The sequence below is a fragment of the Portunus trituberculatus genome, chromosome 36 (assembly GCF_017591435.1).
Source record: "Portunus trituberculatus isolate SZX2019 chromosome 36, ASM1759143v1, whole genome shotgun sequence".
NCBI lineage: Eukaryota > Metazoa > Arthropoda > Malacostraca > Decapoda > Portunidae > Portunus > Portunus trituberculatus.
In genome coordinates this window covers 1,326,725-1,345,329 of record NC_059290.1, presented here as the reverse complement: position 1 = coordinate 1,345,329, position 18,605 = coordinate 1,326,725, and the positions used below count along the sequence as shown (strand labels likewise).

The window sequence follows — 18,605 nt, the reverse complement described above, 5'->3', positions numbered from 1 at the left end:
TCAGCAATGTCATCACAATTAAGTATAAAGATAAATGAAGTAAAAGAAAAAAAAGAAAAACTGGCAAGATATAACGTAATGTAATAAACACTGAAGAAGTTTCCATTGTCATTGCTCACGAAACCGCACAAATAACTTGAACCTGTAGCAAGCGTTATGATGGATTGAATGGAACCTAATTAAGTAGAATAATGAAGACTGAATGAATGAATAATCATGAATAGTAGAGTGAAAGGGAAGGATATATGTAGGAACTTTCGTCGCCGCAAGCGGTAACATTACACCGCTAATCATCTTGTTTAATACACAACGGTAAGGATTATCCCTTTTTCAGCTCGTTATCTATAGACACCCCACTGGTAGGAGATATTGTACGTCATAGGTAGACAACCCCTTGACTTGCCAGTTATTTCTGGTCGACGTCATAACTGTGTTAATGACATCAATACTATAGGGTTCCATGGTAGTCTCATCAGTCAGAACAGCAGAATGCCATCAGTCATCGTGAAAAAGGGAGAAGCACTTTGACCGTGACACAGTGAAAGCTAGTAAAAGACTGTGAGTGAGAGAGTGAAGTTACTGCAGTCGTGTGTTAAGATTGTTACCCACTTAAATAAATATGTTTTGTTAAATAAAAGACAAAAAAGAAAACCAATCTTAATTTACCCAAAGACAAATAATAAGATGAATAACTTTATTCTACACAAGAGTTACTGGGATGAACAGTGAGAAGAGTGATAAATCTTTGACTTTATTCAATTCATAAAACTCCAGTAACAGAACCATATGATGAAAGGGAGTATATACACATATTGACGGAGACACACACACACACACACACACACACACACACACACAAACAACACACACACACACACACACACACACACACACACACACATATATCAGTCATCCTGTATCAATCAATCAATCATAGGGACATACGCTAGGGGGTGCGTCGCCTGGCATACCCTATGGCGCCACTCCAGGTGGTCACGCCTCGCGAGTCTCCATGCAGGCTTCCTTCCCCTGCCAAGTAACTTCCAGCAAGAGGCATCTACTTGCCACAACCATGAGTTCTGTGAACGTCCCCTTGGCCTCCTCCATGCTGGGTTATCCTTTTCGGAGACAACACGATATGCAGGATCGGGTTCCGGGTAGCGTGTCACATGCCCATATAGTCGCAGTTAGCGTTGACGGACTATGCTGGTAATCGGCCTCGAATCAGTCTCGCTGAGCAACCGCTGATTTGACACAAAGTCATACCAGCGGTACCCCCATGATCCTGCGAAGACATCTCGTACCAAAGACATCAATTCACCTTTTCAGATCGGTGTTCAGCGTCCATATCTCACAACCATAGAGTAAGACAGGGATCACCAGTGACTTGAAGATCCGAACCTTCATCAGTTTGGACAGGTACCGACAACGCTAAATAATCGTGTTGAGTGAGTCCATAAGGCCGTGGCCAATCCGCCGTACAACTTCCTGGCTCGGCCCACGGTCATTACGCACTACACTACCAAGGTATGTGAAAATTTTCTGAGATCTCAATCTCAACTGTACTGTTTCATCCAGTAAGCCTCCAAACACCTGAACCAGCAGACCTGAATGTTTGTCCGATAGTTTAAAACTCACGGGAGAAGCGTACTGAGACCAGTCAAGTGTACAGACATAATACCTACATGCATACATACATACATACATATTGTACCTGTAACCTACAGTTCATGATAAAGCAAAATGAAGCGGTAGCAGGTGGGTGGAGGAGGCCAGGAAAAGCGGTAGCACTAATTGTACATGCATGCATGCATACATACGTATATACATATTAAGCCTGCAACCTATAGTTCATGGCATAGCAAGAAAAAAATAAATAAAAAAAATGGGAGCTGATGGGTGGGGGAGGCAAAGAAAACTGGAGAGAGAGAGAGAGAGAGAGAGAGAGAGAGAGAGAGAGAGAGAGAGAGAGAGAGAGAGAGAGAGAGAGAGAGAGAGAGAGAGAGAGAGAGAGAGAGAGAGAGATGGATATGGAACTGGATGCAGGGAAGATAAACAGGATGGAGGGGAGATAACAGAGTGTGTGTGTGTGTGTGTGTGTGTGTGTGTGTGTGTGTGTGTGTGTGTGTGTGTGTGTGTGTGTGTGTGTGTAATTCACCTCGGTTGTCTGCTGGTCACCCAGCCAGTCTTCCCCATTACGGAGCCAGCTCAGAGCTCATAGACCGATCTTCGGGTAGGACTGAGACCTGTGTGTGTGTGTGTGTGTGTGTGTGTGTGTGTGTGTGTGTGTGTGTGTGTGTGTGTGTGTGTGTGTGTGTGTGTGTGTGTGTGTGTGTGTGTGTGTGTGTGTGCGAAGAAAGGGCAACAGCAGGATGAAGTAGGTGAAGCTGCAATGACAATGCTAATGTTGGTGAAATTAACTGAGTATGAAAAACAAAGTGGAAAATAGTAGTAGTAGTAGTAGTAGAAGAAATAGTAGCAATAGTGGTGGTGGTGGTGGTGGTGGTGGTGGTGGTGGTGGTGGTGGTGGCGGTGGTGGTAGTAGTAGTAGTAGTAGTAGTAGTAGTAGTAGTGGTGGTGGTGGTGGTGGTGGTGGTGATGGTGGTGTAGTAGTAATAGTAGTAGTAGTAGTAGTGGTAGTGGTAGCGGTTGTAGTAGTAGTAGCAGTAGCAGTAGCAGCAGCAGCAGCAGCAGCAGCAGCAGCAGCAGCAGCAGCAGCAGCAGCAGCAGCAGCAGTAGTAGTAGTAGTAGTAGTAGTAGTAGTAGTAGTAGTAGTAGTAGTGTGTGTGTGTGTGTGTGTGTGTGTGTGTGTGTGTGTGTGTGTGTGTGTGTGTGTGTGTGTGTGTGTGTGTGTGTCCATTTGTGTGTATTTATTTAGTTGTGTATTACGGTGTTCGAGCGAGCCGGGTTCAGAGTGACCGGTCTCCATATCTACTTTTATCCAATTTTTCCTTAAATGTATGCACATTTTCTGCTGTTTCAATCTCTTCACTCAAGCCGTTCCAGATGTCCATAGTCCTATGTGGAAAATTAAACTTGGTGTGTGTGTGTGTGTGTGTGTGTGTGTGTGTGTGTGTGTGTGTGTGTGTGTGTGTGTGTGTGTGTGTGTGTGTGTGTGTGTGGACACTGAAAGCGTGATTCATCATGCAGGGGCAGGAACGTGGCTCATAACCCAAGCGAATGCTCGTATAACAAGGCGAATTTTCCGAGTATATTTTCCTTGTTAAGGAGAGACGCTCGTATCCCGAGACACCATTGTATTTTCACACCCTAGGGGGTACCCTCGCTCTAATGGACAATCTACTTTAATGGACCAGTGGTCTCCTCTTTTAGTCCGTTGCATCGAGGGTCCACTGTATCAAGAAGTGACGAGAATTGCTGAGAGAATGAGAGGTGCTTAGAGAGTGAGCCAACTGAGATGATGAAGGTGCGAGAGCGGTATTTATGTGAAGCGAAGATCAAGAAGAGACAGACAGATGAAATTTGACCAGGCTAAAGGTCATTTATATATATATATATATATATATATATATATATATATATATATATATATATATATATATATATATATATATAGAGATAGAGAGAGAGAGAGAGAGAGAGAGAGAGAGAGAGAGAGAGAGAGAGAGAGAGAGAGAGAGAGAGAGAGAGAGAGAGAGAGAGAGGGGTTCTCGCTCTTCGCATTTGCACACTAGGTATGAGATGATCGGTGAATACATAGCTACTACTCGCTTTACCTGGTGATACTCGTAGATCTGATGACAGGATAGTAGTCAGCCAATAGATTCAGTGTTTCTCAACCTGTGCGCCGCGGGAATCACATAAGTGCGCCGCGAGTACTCGGACACGTCCTGTACCCGTCCATCAGAGGTGCAGTCAGCTAGCATTCCTGAGCTACCATAAAAGTAAGCAAGTAGTAATTAAAAGTTTAATTAATGTTTTTCTTATCTGAGTCGGAACGTTCAGGGTGAATTTTTGCCAGTACTGCATCATTCTGTTTTCAACGTCACCCAGCAGACCCGAGACGCCAGGATTACCATTATAAGGCTTCGAATAAATAGTCATTAGTTACGGCCACGCCGACCAGATAGCGACCCACGACAACTATTTTTCATATCCTTCCAGGCTGTCCCTCCCCTGTTCCTCCCTCTCTCAAAACCTCCGGTTGCCACACTTGTTTCGAGATTTAAGCGTCTCATGCAAGTCATACAACTCACAGGTACTAATATAAAACTACGAAAACATGCTTTATCATTAGTTTGGTATTGAAAAAGTGAATCTGGTATTAAAAATTGAAGTATTTGGTATTAAGTCCCTGAGTAAACTTGCTTTCTGTTGAAGAGGAAATGAGAGTGTCTCAACTGTCCCTCCCAACATAGAGAGGATATGTAAATCCAGGCAGGCACAGGTGTCTCATTGATAAGGTATGTATTTTTTGTAATAATAGTTTATTTACAGTACACACTGTTTCCTGCTGTTTATTTGTACCTATTATTTTATCAATAATATTGTGTAACTGAGATATTATGGTTAACACACCGTCCGTGAAGGAGTAAAAGGTTAATTAATTATGCAACTAAAGAGATGGTGCGTCGCCAAATCAAAAACATGCCTTTAGTGCGCTGCCAACCAACAAAGGTTGAGATGAGAAACACTGCAATAGAAGAATGACCTACGAATTTCAATGATACGAACATCCAGAATCGAAACATTTACTACCTCTAGTGTCTGTTGTGCCCGCACTGCAATGATAAACTGATGATGATGATGATAATTATGATGATGATGATGATGATGAGGAGGAGGAGGAGGAGGAGGAGGAGGAGATGATATTAATACTAATGCATCACACCGCCTCCTGCTCTTCCCCTAACGAATACCTGTTAGTGGTGCCGTGGTGGGCAGAGGCGGTAACTGTCATGGTGTTTCTGTCGTAGCGATCACTGTGCTGACGGGAAGATATTGCACCGAGTGACAGAGCCGCGTCCACTGCCAGATGCCGCCAGAGATCCAGAGGAGGGAGTCGATTGATTTGAATTGATGCATTTATTAAGATAAGTACTGTGTACAGATTCGCAAAGGCTGACAGTAAATAGTATCTACCATCCCGTTCACAATATGGTTGCATACGGGCATGTTCATAAATACAACGCATAATTTACAATATCAACAGTAACAATAATGATAATAATTAAATGCTTGTTAATATTATCATCATGATTATAAGAATATTATCAGCAATAAAAGTTATAACAGTAACAATTCTGGCTACATATTAGTCATGTAAATATACATCATTTCATACTATTTTCTTATGTTTCTCCTTGTATCAGGAAATTCTGTAATTACATTATCGTTGAGCATGTGAATGATGTGATCAGTGACAAAACTGAGATGAGGATGTCTGACGCCTGACAGCCCCGGACAGTGTATGTAGCACGTAGTGGGAAAAGTGTGGCTGGCGGTTTCATCACAGAGCATATATATATATATATATATATATATATATATATATATATATATATATATATATATATATATATATATATATATATATATATATATATATATATATATGTTATAATTATCATTATTAGTATCATTATTATTATTATTATTATTATTATTATCATTATTACTGTTATTATTATAAGCCGGACTAGGAAAGGCATTTTACATCCCACAGCTTCTAACAACTGTTACGTCGTCGTACTCTCGTTTTCACAGCCTCTAACAAAGCTGTTGAATAGGAGGTACAGGACGAAGGCGGTGGTAACTCACCCAGGAACTTGAACGTGGATCCGTTAACTAGCAGAGGCGAGGCAGCACACCTTAAAGCACCTTGGTACTTACCAGACACACCAGGGCTGGCAAATGACTCAGACAGACACACGGAAAGGCAGGCTAACAACAATGAGGGCACAAGTTCTTAGCTTATTTGAAAAGGAGCAACTGATAAAGTACAGCACATAATTACACAACTAACAGCAGCAGTGAGGACAGTGAGACAATATAAGTGGCGGGTTAACGGCGACAGCGCGGGAACATTCAGGCAGGCGGCAAGAGACGGAGTGACTACGACGGTGACTTACTTCCTCTGACTGGCCTGTGTCTGAGCCAATTCCAGCTCGATCAGCCACCTAGTAATGCAGACAGCTCTCATGCCACATCTTGTAGCCTCTGCAGTGCTGCCAAGAGGCAAAGCTGCCAAGACATCTTTACTACCCCCACCTCGGCTGTGTCTACCACATTATTATTATCATTATTGTTTGTTTTTTTTTTTATACAATGTGGGGTTGTCATAGAAATTTATGGGCTAAAGGAGGTATTTTTGGGTACTTCCTATCCGAAAGCCTACCTGTTTGGAAACCATTACCATAAGTAAGGAAGCCCTTCTAAAACTCGGACCGTGGACAGGATTCGAACCCGTGTGTTTGGGGACTCCTTGGACCCAAAAGCGTGTGGTTCCACTGTACAAAGTCTTTCCGTAGCACTCGATGATGTTTATACGCAAATGTTGTGTCGTTCATAACTCTCACATAATGGAGTGTATCAGTTTTATCACACTTTTGCTGTATTTCAGCATTTTTTTTTTTTGTCTCACTTTACTCTTGATTTGTTTCAAGGTTAGGCTGCCCTGGAGGTCATTGCCGTCTTTCGTCTGCTCTCTCGTTGCCTTCAATGCCGACATGAGAACGTGCCCACACAAAACTCACTTGCCAACTTCGAGAGCTGTGTTCTCATTTTTCAGTGACTCCAATGCTCTTGACTGTCACAAAAGAGCAATACATCCCCACTTCCTGCCAGGAGCGATTTAAACGCATAAAAAATTTAAAACAGTTCAGCTTGTGTAGACGTTATGCAAGACTGCAGTGTTGAGCAATACGCTGGTGTAGTGTGGTGCGTAGTGTTGGGTGCTTGACAGGATAAGCAGGTGGAGGCACAGAACTGATTATTTTGAGTTTGTGAAGAAGAAATCATTGTGTTCTTGTAAGGGAAATTATGATTTGATCTTAACGTGTACATGATAAGAAATAGTAATGCATGTGTGTGTGTGTGTGTGTGTGTGTGTGTGTGTGTGTGTTCTATGTCTGGTCAGGTGGGTCGTAGAATATTATTCTATTGCAGAGGATTTAGCCAGGCTTATATGTGTGTGTGTATATATATATATATATATATATATATATATATATATATATATATATATATATATATATATATATATATATATATATATATATATATATATTGTGTGTTAATGTCTCGATGTTTTAGTGTTTTCTTTCTATTAGAGTTTCTTTTGGAGTTTCTTTTAGTTTCTTTTCTGCCTAGGTGATGCTTAACCATTGTCTTAATGAATAATTTTTAGCTAGGTTATCATTGTGCTTTAATGTCCCTCTGGTTTAGACTTTACTTTACTTTAGGGATTTCTTTTAAGTTAATATTTTCCCTGCATGATAAGTTTAAGCTTCATGTGTTATAATAAACTAGTATAGTTTTTATTTGATGTTTACCGGCTTTGGGTTTCTTTTTATGCAAAATTTTGTTGAAATGCCTAATTACGGACTGCAAATTATAAACACTATTTTAATAATGAAACGAAATTTTAAAGATCAATAGATATGAAAATAATATGCTTTGTACAGTACCTATGTATGTACATTTGTGGTCAATAAATATCTACCTATCTATCTGTGTCAATGTAACTCGCGTGATGTACACCAACCTGATATGAATGAATTAGTAACTGCAGTAGACATCCTCGTGCTAGATGATCCCATATCTATGCAAGAGGTCGAGGATGAGGCGTGGCGTATCAAGGCTATCAAGGTGTGTAGGTCCGACAGGACGCCGGCCGGTGCGCTTTGAGCTCTGCCTGCGGAGTGGCTACTAAGTATTACCACACTGTTCAATAATGTGTTTGTGATACCATCAGAAGAAAGAGACTCAATCATTTTGTAACATTTGCTGATTTTACGAAGGCTTATGATAAGGTTCTAAGGAATGTTTTGTTAAGTGTTCTAAAAAGATTGGGTTGTGGCATAACTATGTTACGAGCTATTGTTGTAATGTATTAAGTTACGGAGTGCATTGTGGGAACAGTAGTTGTCACTACCACTGTAGGTGTACGTCAAGGATCTTCGACATCCTGTACATTATTTACTATATTTGTTAATGACTTGATCACATTAACCAAATGAAAATGCCGCATAGACGGGTTTCTTGCCTGGCTACACGTGCTGGTCCTGATGGATGACACTGTTCTGCTGGCCACACCCAGAACTACCATGACAGCCAAAATCAGATAAATGACTCTTCTAATACTCACATTAGGCATGTTAAAACGAAGAAAGCTTTTTTTCTATTTTTATTTTATTATCAAACGCAGAGCCCTGACGTCCACCCTGCTGTACGGCTGTGGATCGTGGCTGAATGGTGATATTAGACCCGTAACCAGGCAGTACATGTGGTGCATTAAACAGATGCTAGGCGTCTGAAAAACCACTCCCAACCACTTCTGCCTAGTTGAGCTAGGCTGTCCGCTTCTGCAAGCCTTAATCAAGCAGAGGCAGCACAAGTTCCTCTCGAGCATGTGAGGCGAGCGGCGTGGTATGGAGGACGACCCACTAGCACACGCCATTCCAGTCACATTAGTCATGATCCCGTAACATCACATTATGTACACAATTCAATCCATAATAATATTAACGGTGTTCATCTGGCACTTACAAAACTTAAGAATATGTAGTGGATATCAGATTCCGGTAGAGTACAGATGTATAACTTAGTCATACCCTTTATGAAGTACATGAGAAGTACTTCGTCGACAACAAAGTGAAAGAGGTTGAATGAGTAAGTTGGACGCACCTATGAGTGAGTAACCACAGCAGTACCGTTGGAATAGGCGTGGAAGGGGTCGCTTGCTCCTGGAAGAAAGACTGCCCCAGTGGGCAAATTCAAACTGTCCTCGCTCCTCCACACTACGCCAACAGTTCCGACCCACTATTATGGAAATATTATTTCTGGAAAGAACAGATTGTGCAATTGTTAGTCACATCTGTCACGTGAATGTTTTTGAAGACAAGTTATCACCTCTCTCTCTCTCTCTCTCTCTCTCTCTCTCTCTCTCTCTGTTTTATAGTGAATATGGTTTATATTTGTAATTTTTGTCGTTTTATATGATTAGTGTAGTATCTTAGTTTTACTAGTTTTATTTTCTTAGGCTTATAGATGTTCAATGCAACTGTGGTCTTCTAACGGTTTAATTTTCGCTTATATAAGTTTATATTTGAGTGTTTGCATACAGTCGCTTGTAGTGAAACAAACTACTACTGCTACTACTACTACTGCTACTACTACTACTATTACTACTACTACTACTATACCACTACTACTTCCACCACGCTAATCCGGCCCAGGTGTGGAACTATATACATGAGAACAGCTGGACTAGGTGCGGCACGGCCCGGAGATTCCACGCACAACGCTGATCCCCTTCTAAGACGGGCCAGGTGCAGTGACCTGACCCCAGCTGGATGGTGTGAGGTCACGGACTGGATGTTCAGCCGAGGACTCGCCAATCAGCACCGAAACTCCTGGGACATACGCACCGCTCGACTCATCTCCGCTCGCTTGTGTATACAATAATAAACAGCAGTAATGAACATCTCTGGTTTACCTCTCCATCCGCGTCTTGGCTAGTCAGAGAATACTACATTTGGTGACCCCGAGGGTGTAGCCTTGACGTGTGATGGAGCAGTGCAGTGCATTCAGTGACATATTGCGTGTGCCGCCCTTCACCTATGATGTCGAGGCCTGGTTCCTGCACCTCGAAGCTGTGTGGGCAGGCGCGGACCTCCCTGACCTCCAGCGATAACAGGCGGTTGTCCGGGCACTCCCCTCAGAAGTGGTCGCTCGTCTGTACAGTGTCCTCTCCAACCTGCCTGAAGCAGACAGGTATGGCGGCCTTAAGTCGGCCATCACGGGGGCTTTTGGGCGGTCCCGTGAAGCCTGTTTCGCCGCACTTAACTCAGCTCGGTATGAGGGCGGCCGCCCGTCGGCACTCCTGGCAAGGTTGTCCGCCCTGAACAGAGCGGCAAAGTTCCCGTGGTCGGAGGAGATGGTGCGCCACAAACTCTCCTCTCTCCTGCCGCAGCCTGTCCGTCTCCAGCTGGCGGCTGCCCCACAGGCCCTCTCCTTGGAGGAATTCTCGGCCCTCGTGGACAGAGTGCACGAGGCCCACGTGGTGTCGCCCCCAGCAGACCCCGCCCCGGCCTGCCTGTGCGCCGTCAGTGCTGCTGCCCCGACGGACCAGCCAACCGCACCAGCGGAATCTCTCTCTTTCCATGTCCTCCAGCAACAGGCGGCGGTGACCTCGGGGCTCGCCGTAACCCACCCTGGCTGCAGTGCCCAGCTCCACTGAGACCCGCCTTGCTTCGGTGGAGGCCTTCCTGCGGCGCCTGGAAGCTCTACTCGTCCGCTCTCCTACCCAGACGGACGCTGGGGTCTGTTTCTATCACAGGCGTTTCGGGGAGGAGGCACACAGCTGCCGACCGCCATGTGCTTGGCCCGCCAGGAAACGGGCAGGCGGGGCCGCTAACACCATTGCCCGCCCCCGCCTCTCTTCCTCGTCTTTGCCCCGACCCGTTGCCCCGCCGTCCTATCTCCGCCTTGTCTCCGCCAGCTGTACAGCCTGTCCGGGGCCCCACGGAACCTGCACCGCCTCCGCCGCTGGCCCCGCAGTGTTTCATGGGCGGTCATGACGCGCCCGCGTCCTCTGGACGGCCTACTGTCGCCCACACGTCGGCCCCGCCGGCGAAGCAGCGGTCCCGGGATGGCCGTCTTCTCCATCACGTCTGCAGCCTACTGGTGGCCGGGCTTCCGCTAACTGGACGCGCCCCTTCGCAGCCTTCGGTCGGTGCCAGGCACCCCTACTGGCCGCCCGCTCCTCCGCAGCCCGCGGAGGGCTTTGCCTTGGTCCCGCCGCCGGGGCCCCGTCAACCAGCTCCCAGCTCTTCTGACTCCCCTGCGCCGTCACCTCCGCCGCAGCACCCAGAGTAGTTTCCCGCCAGCCAGCGCCCGCTTCTCTGGGTGAGACATTTGCTCCGGGGCCCGTTTTCTGGTGGATTCCGGGGCAGAGGTGAGTGTGGTTCCGGCAGCGGACACTGACCGCCGCGCCCAACCCCGTACGGCGTACGACCTCCTGGCCGCAAACCGCACCCCGATCGCGACGTATGGGACCCAGACGCGTCGCGTGGCCCTCCTGCCCGGCAGCCGTTTCCCGTGGAGCAGGTAATCCTGGGGGTGGATTTTCTCGCTGCTCACGACCTCCTGGTGGATCCACGCCGCAGATGCCTCCTACACCAGCCCTCGGCCACTATCATCCACGCGGAGCCCTGCGCGCAGCCGACGCCGTCCCTCACAACCCTCCGCCAAGCGACGCAGTTCGAGGCCCTCCTGCAGGAGTTTCCCCTCCTTACATCCCCACAGTCAGCCCCGCCTCGGGTCCAACACGGGGTACAGCACTCCATCGTGACAACTGGTCCCCCGTGCTTCGCTCGGCCCCAGCGGCTGCCCCCGTAACGTCTTCACGCTGCGCGCAAGGAGTTTGACCTCATGCTGGAGGAAGGCATTGTGCGCCCGTCTGACAGCAACTGGGCGTCGCCACTTCACATGGTGCCCAAGGCTCAGGATGGAGAATGGCGGGCTTGCGGGGATTACAAGGACCTTAACGCCATGACCCGCCCCGAGCGTTAAGAAGAACTCACCTAAGCCCCTGGACTGGGGGCAACAGGCAGAGCGCGCTTTTCAAGCCATCAAGCGCCGGCTCGTCTCCCTGACCCGCCTCGCCTACCCAGTCCCCCACGCCCCAACGGTGCTCTCCACGGACGCGTCGGCGAAAGCTGTGGGCGCGGTGCTACAGCAGGAAGTCGCCGGAGAGCTCAGGCCGGTTGCCTTCTTTACCAAGCGGTTGGAACCGGCTCAGCGCTCCTACAGCGCCTTTTACAGGGAGCTCTTGGCAGTGTACGAGGCCGTGCGTCACTTTCGCCACTTCCTGGAGGGCCGTGAGTTCCACGTGCTCACAGACCACAAGCCGTTAACTCACGCCATGGCCCAGACGGGCGACAACTTCACCTCCCGAGTGTGTAGGCAGCTCGCCTTCATCTCTGAGTTCACCACGGACCTCAGGCACATTCGGGGGGAGGAAAACACAGTGGCCGATATTCTCTCCCGTGTCGACGCTCCTTGCTGCATGGTCGCCGCCCTGTCTCGTCCTCCACCTTTGGACTACGAAGCGGTGGCGGCAGCGCAAGAGGACGACCCGGAGCTACAGGCACTGCTTGAGGGGCCCACATCACTGCAGCTCGTTCAGCAACAGCTCCCCGACTCTCCACGGCAACTCTGGTGCGATGTGTCGTGCGGGCAGGCACGCCCATATGTGCCGCGGCCGTTCCGCCAGCAGATCTTCCGCCACTACCACTCTCTCAACCATCCTGGCATCTTGGGGACGCACCGCATCATCAGCAGGCGGGCGGTCTGGCCAGGAATGAGGAAGGAAGTTAAAGAGTGGGTCCGTACCTGCCTTCCTTGCCAGGCCGCCAAGACTCACCGCCACACCCGCACGCCACTGCAGACCATCCCCACACCCACGGAACGCTTCCACACAGTCCACATAGATCTGGTTGGCCCCCTTCCACCTTGCCGCGGCCACCGGTACCTCCTCACCTGTGTAGACCGGACCACACGCTGGGGTACCGCGATTCCGATGCCTGACAGCACGGCGGAGTGTACGGCCGCCCACTTCCTCTCGGGGTGGGTGTCAAACTTCGGGGCGCCGGTCACCATCATCACCGACCAGGGGGTGCAGTTTGAGTCTCACGCCTGGGGTGAGCTCATGGCCTTCCTCGGCACGTCGCGCCAACGCACCACAGCCTATCATCCACAGGCCAACGGGATGGTGGAGTGCTTTCACCGGCGTCTCAAGGAGGCGATTCGCGCCCTCCCCCATCCTGGTGGCTGGGTTGACGCCCTCCCGATCATCCTGCTGACCTGGAGGGCCACGGAGAAGGAGGACTTGCATCACACGCCGGCGGAGCTGGTCTACGGGGAGGACTTGAGGCTTCCTGGCCAATTCGCGGCACCTGGGCCGCCCGTGGGACACGCTCTGGCCTTCCTTCCGGTGTTGCGGCAGGCTATGGCGAACCTCCGGCCCACTCCTCCTCGTCCATCCCCCCTCCCGCCCCACCCACTTCCCGGCGGACCTCCGTGACGCGGCAGCTGTCTTCCTGAGGACTGGCGCTACCACAGGGCCTTTCCAGCCGCCGTATGGGGGCCCATATCGTGTGCTGCACAGGGGCGAGAAATACGTCACCCTCGAGATTAAGGGCCGTCCGTACGTCGCTTCGTGGGACCGGGTGAAGGCGGCTCACCTGTCTCCTGCTCCGCCCACGGCGCCGCCCCTGCTCCCACAGCAGCACCTTCCTCCCGCGGCGGAGCCCTTGCGCCTTTTTCACCCCAGGGAGGTGGTACCGTGCTGCCTGCCGCCGCGGGCGCCACCGCGGGGATCCCCTCCTCGTCGGGGCCGGCGTCCTCACCTCGCCCCCTGGCAGACCAGGAGCCGCCGGCAAGCACCCAACCACCGCCACCCACTCCGCCTGTCTCCCAGCCCCCATCTCCTCCCCCTGTCACTTCTCCCGGCGTCATCACCCACTTTTTCCAGGCCTCTTAGAGGCTCCTTGCTACGCCCCTTATGCCTCGTTTTTTTTTTTTCCTTCTTTGGGGAGGGGGTGTACTGTAGAGAACCACACTACTACTGCTACTACTACTACTGCTACTACTACTACTACTACTACTACTACTACTACTACTACTACTACTACTACTACCACTACTACTTCCGCCACGCTAATCCGGCCCAGGTGTGGAACTACCTGAGAACAGCTGGACTATAGTCCGACTCAAATATGAAGGCCGCTGAGGGGAGACCTAACGGGGATTCCCCGGCTGCGGCGTCGCCAAGCATCGTAGCACATGTTTCGATCTCATTATTAACTTACATCTTAATGAACCGTCATAAAAGTGTATTCCTCTAAATTTCTAATAAGGATGTACAGAGAGCTTTGAATATTGTTTTAGTGTAATGAAGACAATGATTTTGTATAGATACCACAAAATGTAGCACCACTGCTCTCCAGCGTTGCTACTTTTCAAGGTTGGACATGGGTGAGGTCAACCTCCCTGACCGCTGATAATCCCCAGGTCAAATCGAGTCACTCCTCCCCTCCCTGTCGCTCAGGATGGAAGGTGAATATCTCGTCCGCGCTACTCGCCATCGCAACCTTCATAGTCAAGAGAAATTAATTATTTACAGCGTCAACAAGTTCTGCTTAGAGGATTCTTTTATTATCAATGTGGAGGACACTTCTGACGAAGAACTGTCTGATTAAATAGCTGAGAGAGGATTATGCCTACAGGGTAAAACCTCTATAAAAAAAAAAAAACGCACCTTAACTCTTACCTCATGGGTGGTGTGGAAAAAGAGTAAAATAAAACAGCAAAAAAGATGCATGTCTACTTGTCTATTTTAGAGAGAGAGAGAGAGAGAGAGTGTGTGTATGCCGCGTCACAAGAGAACCAATACGTAAACTGTTGAAAGACTCGCGCAAGTAGGATCTCACACACACACACACACATGCATGAGAGAACTATATAGTAATAAGAAACAGGAGGAAGTAGTAACAAACCACAGAGAGAGAGAGAGAGATGGGCGTTTCTCCACACTTCAGTGTTAATCCTATAATTGGGGCTGCGACGTTTGGCGACGCCGCAACCGGGGAATTCCCGATAGGTCTCCCCTCAGCGGCCTTCATATTTGTGTCGGACTATAGGTGCGGCACGGCTCGGGGATTCCACGCACTACGCCGAATCCCTTCTAAGCCGGGCCAAGCGCAGTGACCTGACCCCAGCTGGATGGTGTGAGGTCACGAGCCGGATGTTCAGCCGAGGACTCGCCAATCAGCACCGAAACTCCGGGACATACGCACCGCTCGACTCATCTCCGCTCGCTTGTGTATACAATAATAAACAGCAGTAATGAACATCTCTGGTTTACCTCTCCATCCGTGTCTTGGCTAGTCAGAGAATACTACACGCTCTTCTCGTCGCTTTCTTATGCTTTTATATTATGAATTTCTAGTATTAGTAAAAATTTTAGGTTTATTTTCTGAGCTCCTTCATGGAAGACGATGTTTTATGTTATTTGTGTATCTATTGTCTTTTCCTTTTATTGTGTGTTTTCTTTTTTGTGTTTCGTTGTATTCATTATGTTTTATCTGTTCATGTACTTTTTTTTCTTCTAGTTCGCTTTATTTTTTTTCTTTATTGGAATAATTCACTACTAATGTCATACAGATTCCAATATATCTGGACCAAGTTTAGTTGATACTATTTTTGTTAGTATTGTTTTGTGGTAAATAAAATTGGTCTATCTACCTATCTATCTATTTGTGTGTGTGTGTGTGTGTGTGTGTCTCGCTACTCCAATACAGCAACCTGTTTCTGTCTGACTCCTCCCCTCGCAGTGCCGTACTTAGGCAGAGACTCAGTTGCAGAGGACAGAACTGCTGGTTGAATGGGTAGTTACTGTTAGGTCGGAGTTAAACGTCACGTCACGTCACGAAAGGATGAGTGGTTGGAATATCTATTTACTCCAATAATTGCTCTCATTAACCACGTATGATATCAAACTATATTTTTGCCAGTTAAGTCACGGTCTGAAACAAGCACTGACAAACGGGCATCATTGTCAGACGCTTGTTCAAATTTCATTTGTGAAGAATGGTATGACACAGCACTTCAAACCTTTAGTAGTAATATCACCTTGCTTTATGCATAATATTTCTGTCATATCTGAGGAACCGCTGCTCAAAAAGAAGTTTGCTAAAGACGTAACCTGCAATTTTCATAACCAATAATCTTATGAAGACACGCACTGACCACTGACTGCACAGGTGCAACTGAAGATTTTAAAGGTAAACTCAAAATTCGCCTATGAACGATAAACTATAAACCAACAAAATAAAACACCGCCATTCTTACATTAGCACCCAGCAGGCTGTGACATACAGCGAGCCCCACACGAGGTTTATCCTGTCTTTGGATTACAACGCCACCGCTTCGGCCTCCATCTTGCGCCGGTCGTACGCCTGGGCAGCTGGCATGAACATCCACAAGAAGAAGGCGAGGTAGACGTAGCCAGAAAGGACCCACATACTGACTGGGTAGCTGCCACTCGTGTCCCGCACCAGACCTATAGGGGTGCCGGGTTCAGTGAGGACAGGTCGGGTGGAGGGTGCGATGTAACACTGAGTGATGAGGTAGAATCTACAGGTCTTGTACACAGACAAACACAAACCATGCACATCTTTTGTAGGTAAACTAATTATTTTTCTTTATATAGGTCATGTAAAAACCTAAATTCTTGTAAACAAAAAAAAAAAAATATATATAGTAACACCGTAAAGATTAGTAAAATCAAGCTGGAACTCCTACCACGACCAAAGTTCTGCCTGCACTCATAAAAGAAGAAACATTCCATTTGACTATTTGTGAATAGTTTCCGGAAACTGTCCAGGTGAGACTTATCGTGCTGAAGGACAGGTAAAATACAGAAAGAGGTGAGCGGAAAGGAGCATCAGAGGGAAAAATATGAGAAGAAAAAAGAGCGTAGAGGTGAGATGAAGGAATGGGCTGGGCAGGCAGTGATTGCAAATAATACAGGTATATATATAACACTTGAGGGAGGAGAAAGACTCACCTACAAGAGGACCAATGGTAAGGAAGCCAGAAGCTAGAATGAGCGAGGTTCCCCCAAACATCGGCGGAAGGTTTTCAAGCCCCATGAATTTCACCATGATAAGGTTGAAGAGGCTCATGGTGGTGCCGACGCCCATGCCCCAAGTTGTCATGACCACCATCATGCTCGGCACCGACTCCAGCAGCGGGAACACTTTGGGAGGACACGAAGAGTTCAAGTGTGCAGGAACGCACGGTGTGTGTGTGTGTGTGTGTGTGTGTGTGTGTGTGTGTGTGTGTGTGTGTGTGTGTGTGTGTGTTTACATTTGTGGAAGTAAGACGTTGCCTTACCCATGATGGAGGTGGCAGTGAAGGCCAGGCCAGCCATGTAGGCGAGGCGCATGTTGAACCAGGCATAGTCTGAGAGCACTGAACCCAGTATGCGCATCACCAGGTTGGCAAAGGCTGAGGCAGAGATGCAATTTGCGGCGTCCGCAAGGCTGTGACCGGCGATCTGCATGACGAATGGAACCATCATAATGAAATTATAAAATCCGATGATGAAGAAGGTAGAGCCGAAGGCAATGATTAAGGCACGCGGTGAGCGAAGGATGACAAGGTCTGCCACGGTGTTGCGCGCCACTCGCCTCACCAACATCCTTAGGCCTACACCTTGCTGAGGCACATCACTGTCTGGCTTTAGCTCTACTACATCTTGTTTCGTACTTTTTGATTTCTCTCTGTCCCTCTGCGTACCATCCTCACCTCTGCCCCGCATGTGCGCCACTAGACCTACCCACTCATCCTCCTCGCCGCAACTCTCAATCTGCCTGGAGTCCTTAGCTGCAGGCTCTGTGCAAGGTGGGCTTGCAGGTTGAAGCGGCGGCTTCAAGTGCCACTCGACAGGGTGGTAGAAGGCGGCGCCCACGCAGCAGTTGAGGATGATGCCAGACAGGATGAGCGTTGCACCCTGGAAGCCGTACTCGTCTTGCAGGAAGCGCAGAAAGGGCGGGCCCACCATCTGCCCTATGCACACGCCCGCCATCATCACAGCGTTGGCCATGCCGCGCCTCCGGTTGAAGTAGGATGGCACGATGATGTAGGTCATGCCGATCACCAAGCCGCCACCCGTGCCTGCCGACCGGAAAGTATCAGCTAGCGAGACACATCACGTGCTTCACGACAAGCGACTTGCCTCTCATTAGCGTCACACGCCCTGTGTTCTGACCTGACCTGACAGCAGGGAGAAGGAGAAGAAGAGGAACACCGGCGAGGGCGTGAAGGCGGAGAGCAAGAGGGCCATGAAGGCCAGCAGCACCCCAGTTATGGCCATTGGTCTCCACCCAAACTCCTGCGTCAACGGCCTCACCATCAGCCCCATCACATTCCATAGACATGAGTGAGCGTTGAAGAGCCAGAAGTTGAGACTGGAGGAGGTGCCCTCCTGCAGTAGGTAGCGGGAAAAGATCACGCCAAATCCTTGACTCAGCAAAGGCAACACCATCTGTGGAAATGTGACACTAAATGACCAGCTCGAGGCTCCCCAGCATCAGGCAATCGACAATGCCACATGAGTTACGGTGGCACTGCGGATAGTCTGATGTCTAGCTGAATTATGGGAGAGAGCCTTGAAAATACTGATGTATTGCAAAATATGAAAGCACGTCTTACTTAACCAACGATACTTAGATTGTCATAATGATGTAAAGATTTGTATGGCTTCACTCAAAATATCATAGAGAAACAGGCAGTGAATCTGATTGGTAAATTTTCATAGATGATTCCCCAAAGTTAACAGCAGTGTAGGCACG

At 48.2% G+C, this 18,605-nt stretch overlaps 1 protein-coding gene across 8 annotated transcripts in view; it reads right to left on the bottom strand.

Moving 5' to 3' along the window:
• The window catches only part of LOC123513514 (monocarboxylate transporter 2-like), a 35,761-nt gene that overhangs the window by 9,628 nt on the left and 7,528 nt on the right, over window positions 1-18,605 (bottom strand). For 2 of the 8 annotated variants that reach the window (XM_045270719.1, XM_045270722.1), the window contains exons 3-7: window positions 18,028-18,298; window positions 17,146-17,949; window positions 16,817-17,008; window positions 15,113-16,309; window positions 8,355-9,679 (exon numbers count right to left, since the gene is read on the bottom strand). In XM_045270719.1, coding sequence (XP_045126654.1) covers window positions 16,161-16,309; window positions 16,817-17,008; window positions 17,146-17,949; window positions 18,028-18,298 — 1,416 coding nt within the window. In that variant the 3' untranslated portion in view covers window positions 8,355-9,679; window positions 15,113-16,160. Of the gene's footprint in view, window positions 1-8,354; window positions 9,680-15,112; window positions 16,365-16,816; window positions 17,009-17,145; window positions 17,950-18,022; window positions 18,299-18,605 lie in introns of those variants that run through there. The other 6 variants (XM_045270721.1, XM_045270723.1, XM_045270720.1 and 3 more) reach the window with 6 other exon arrangements.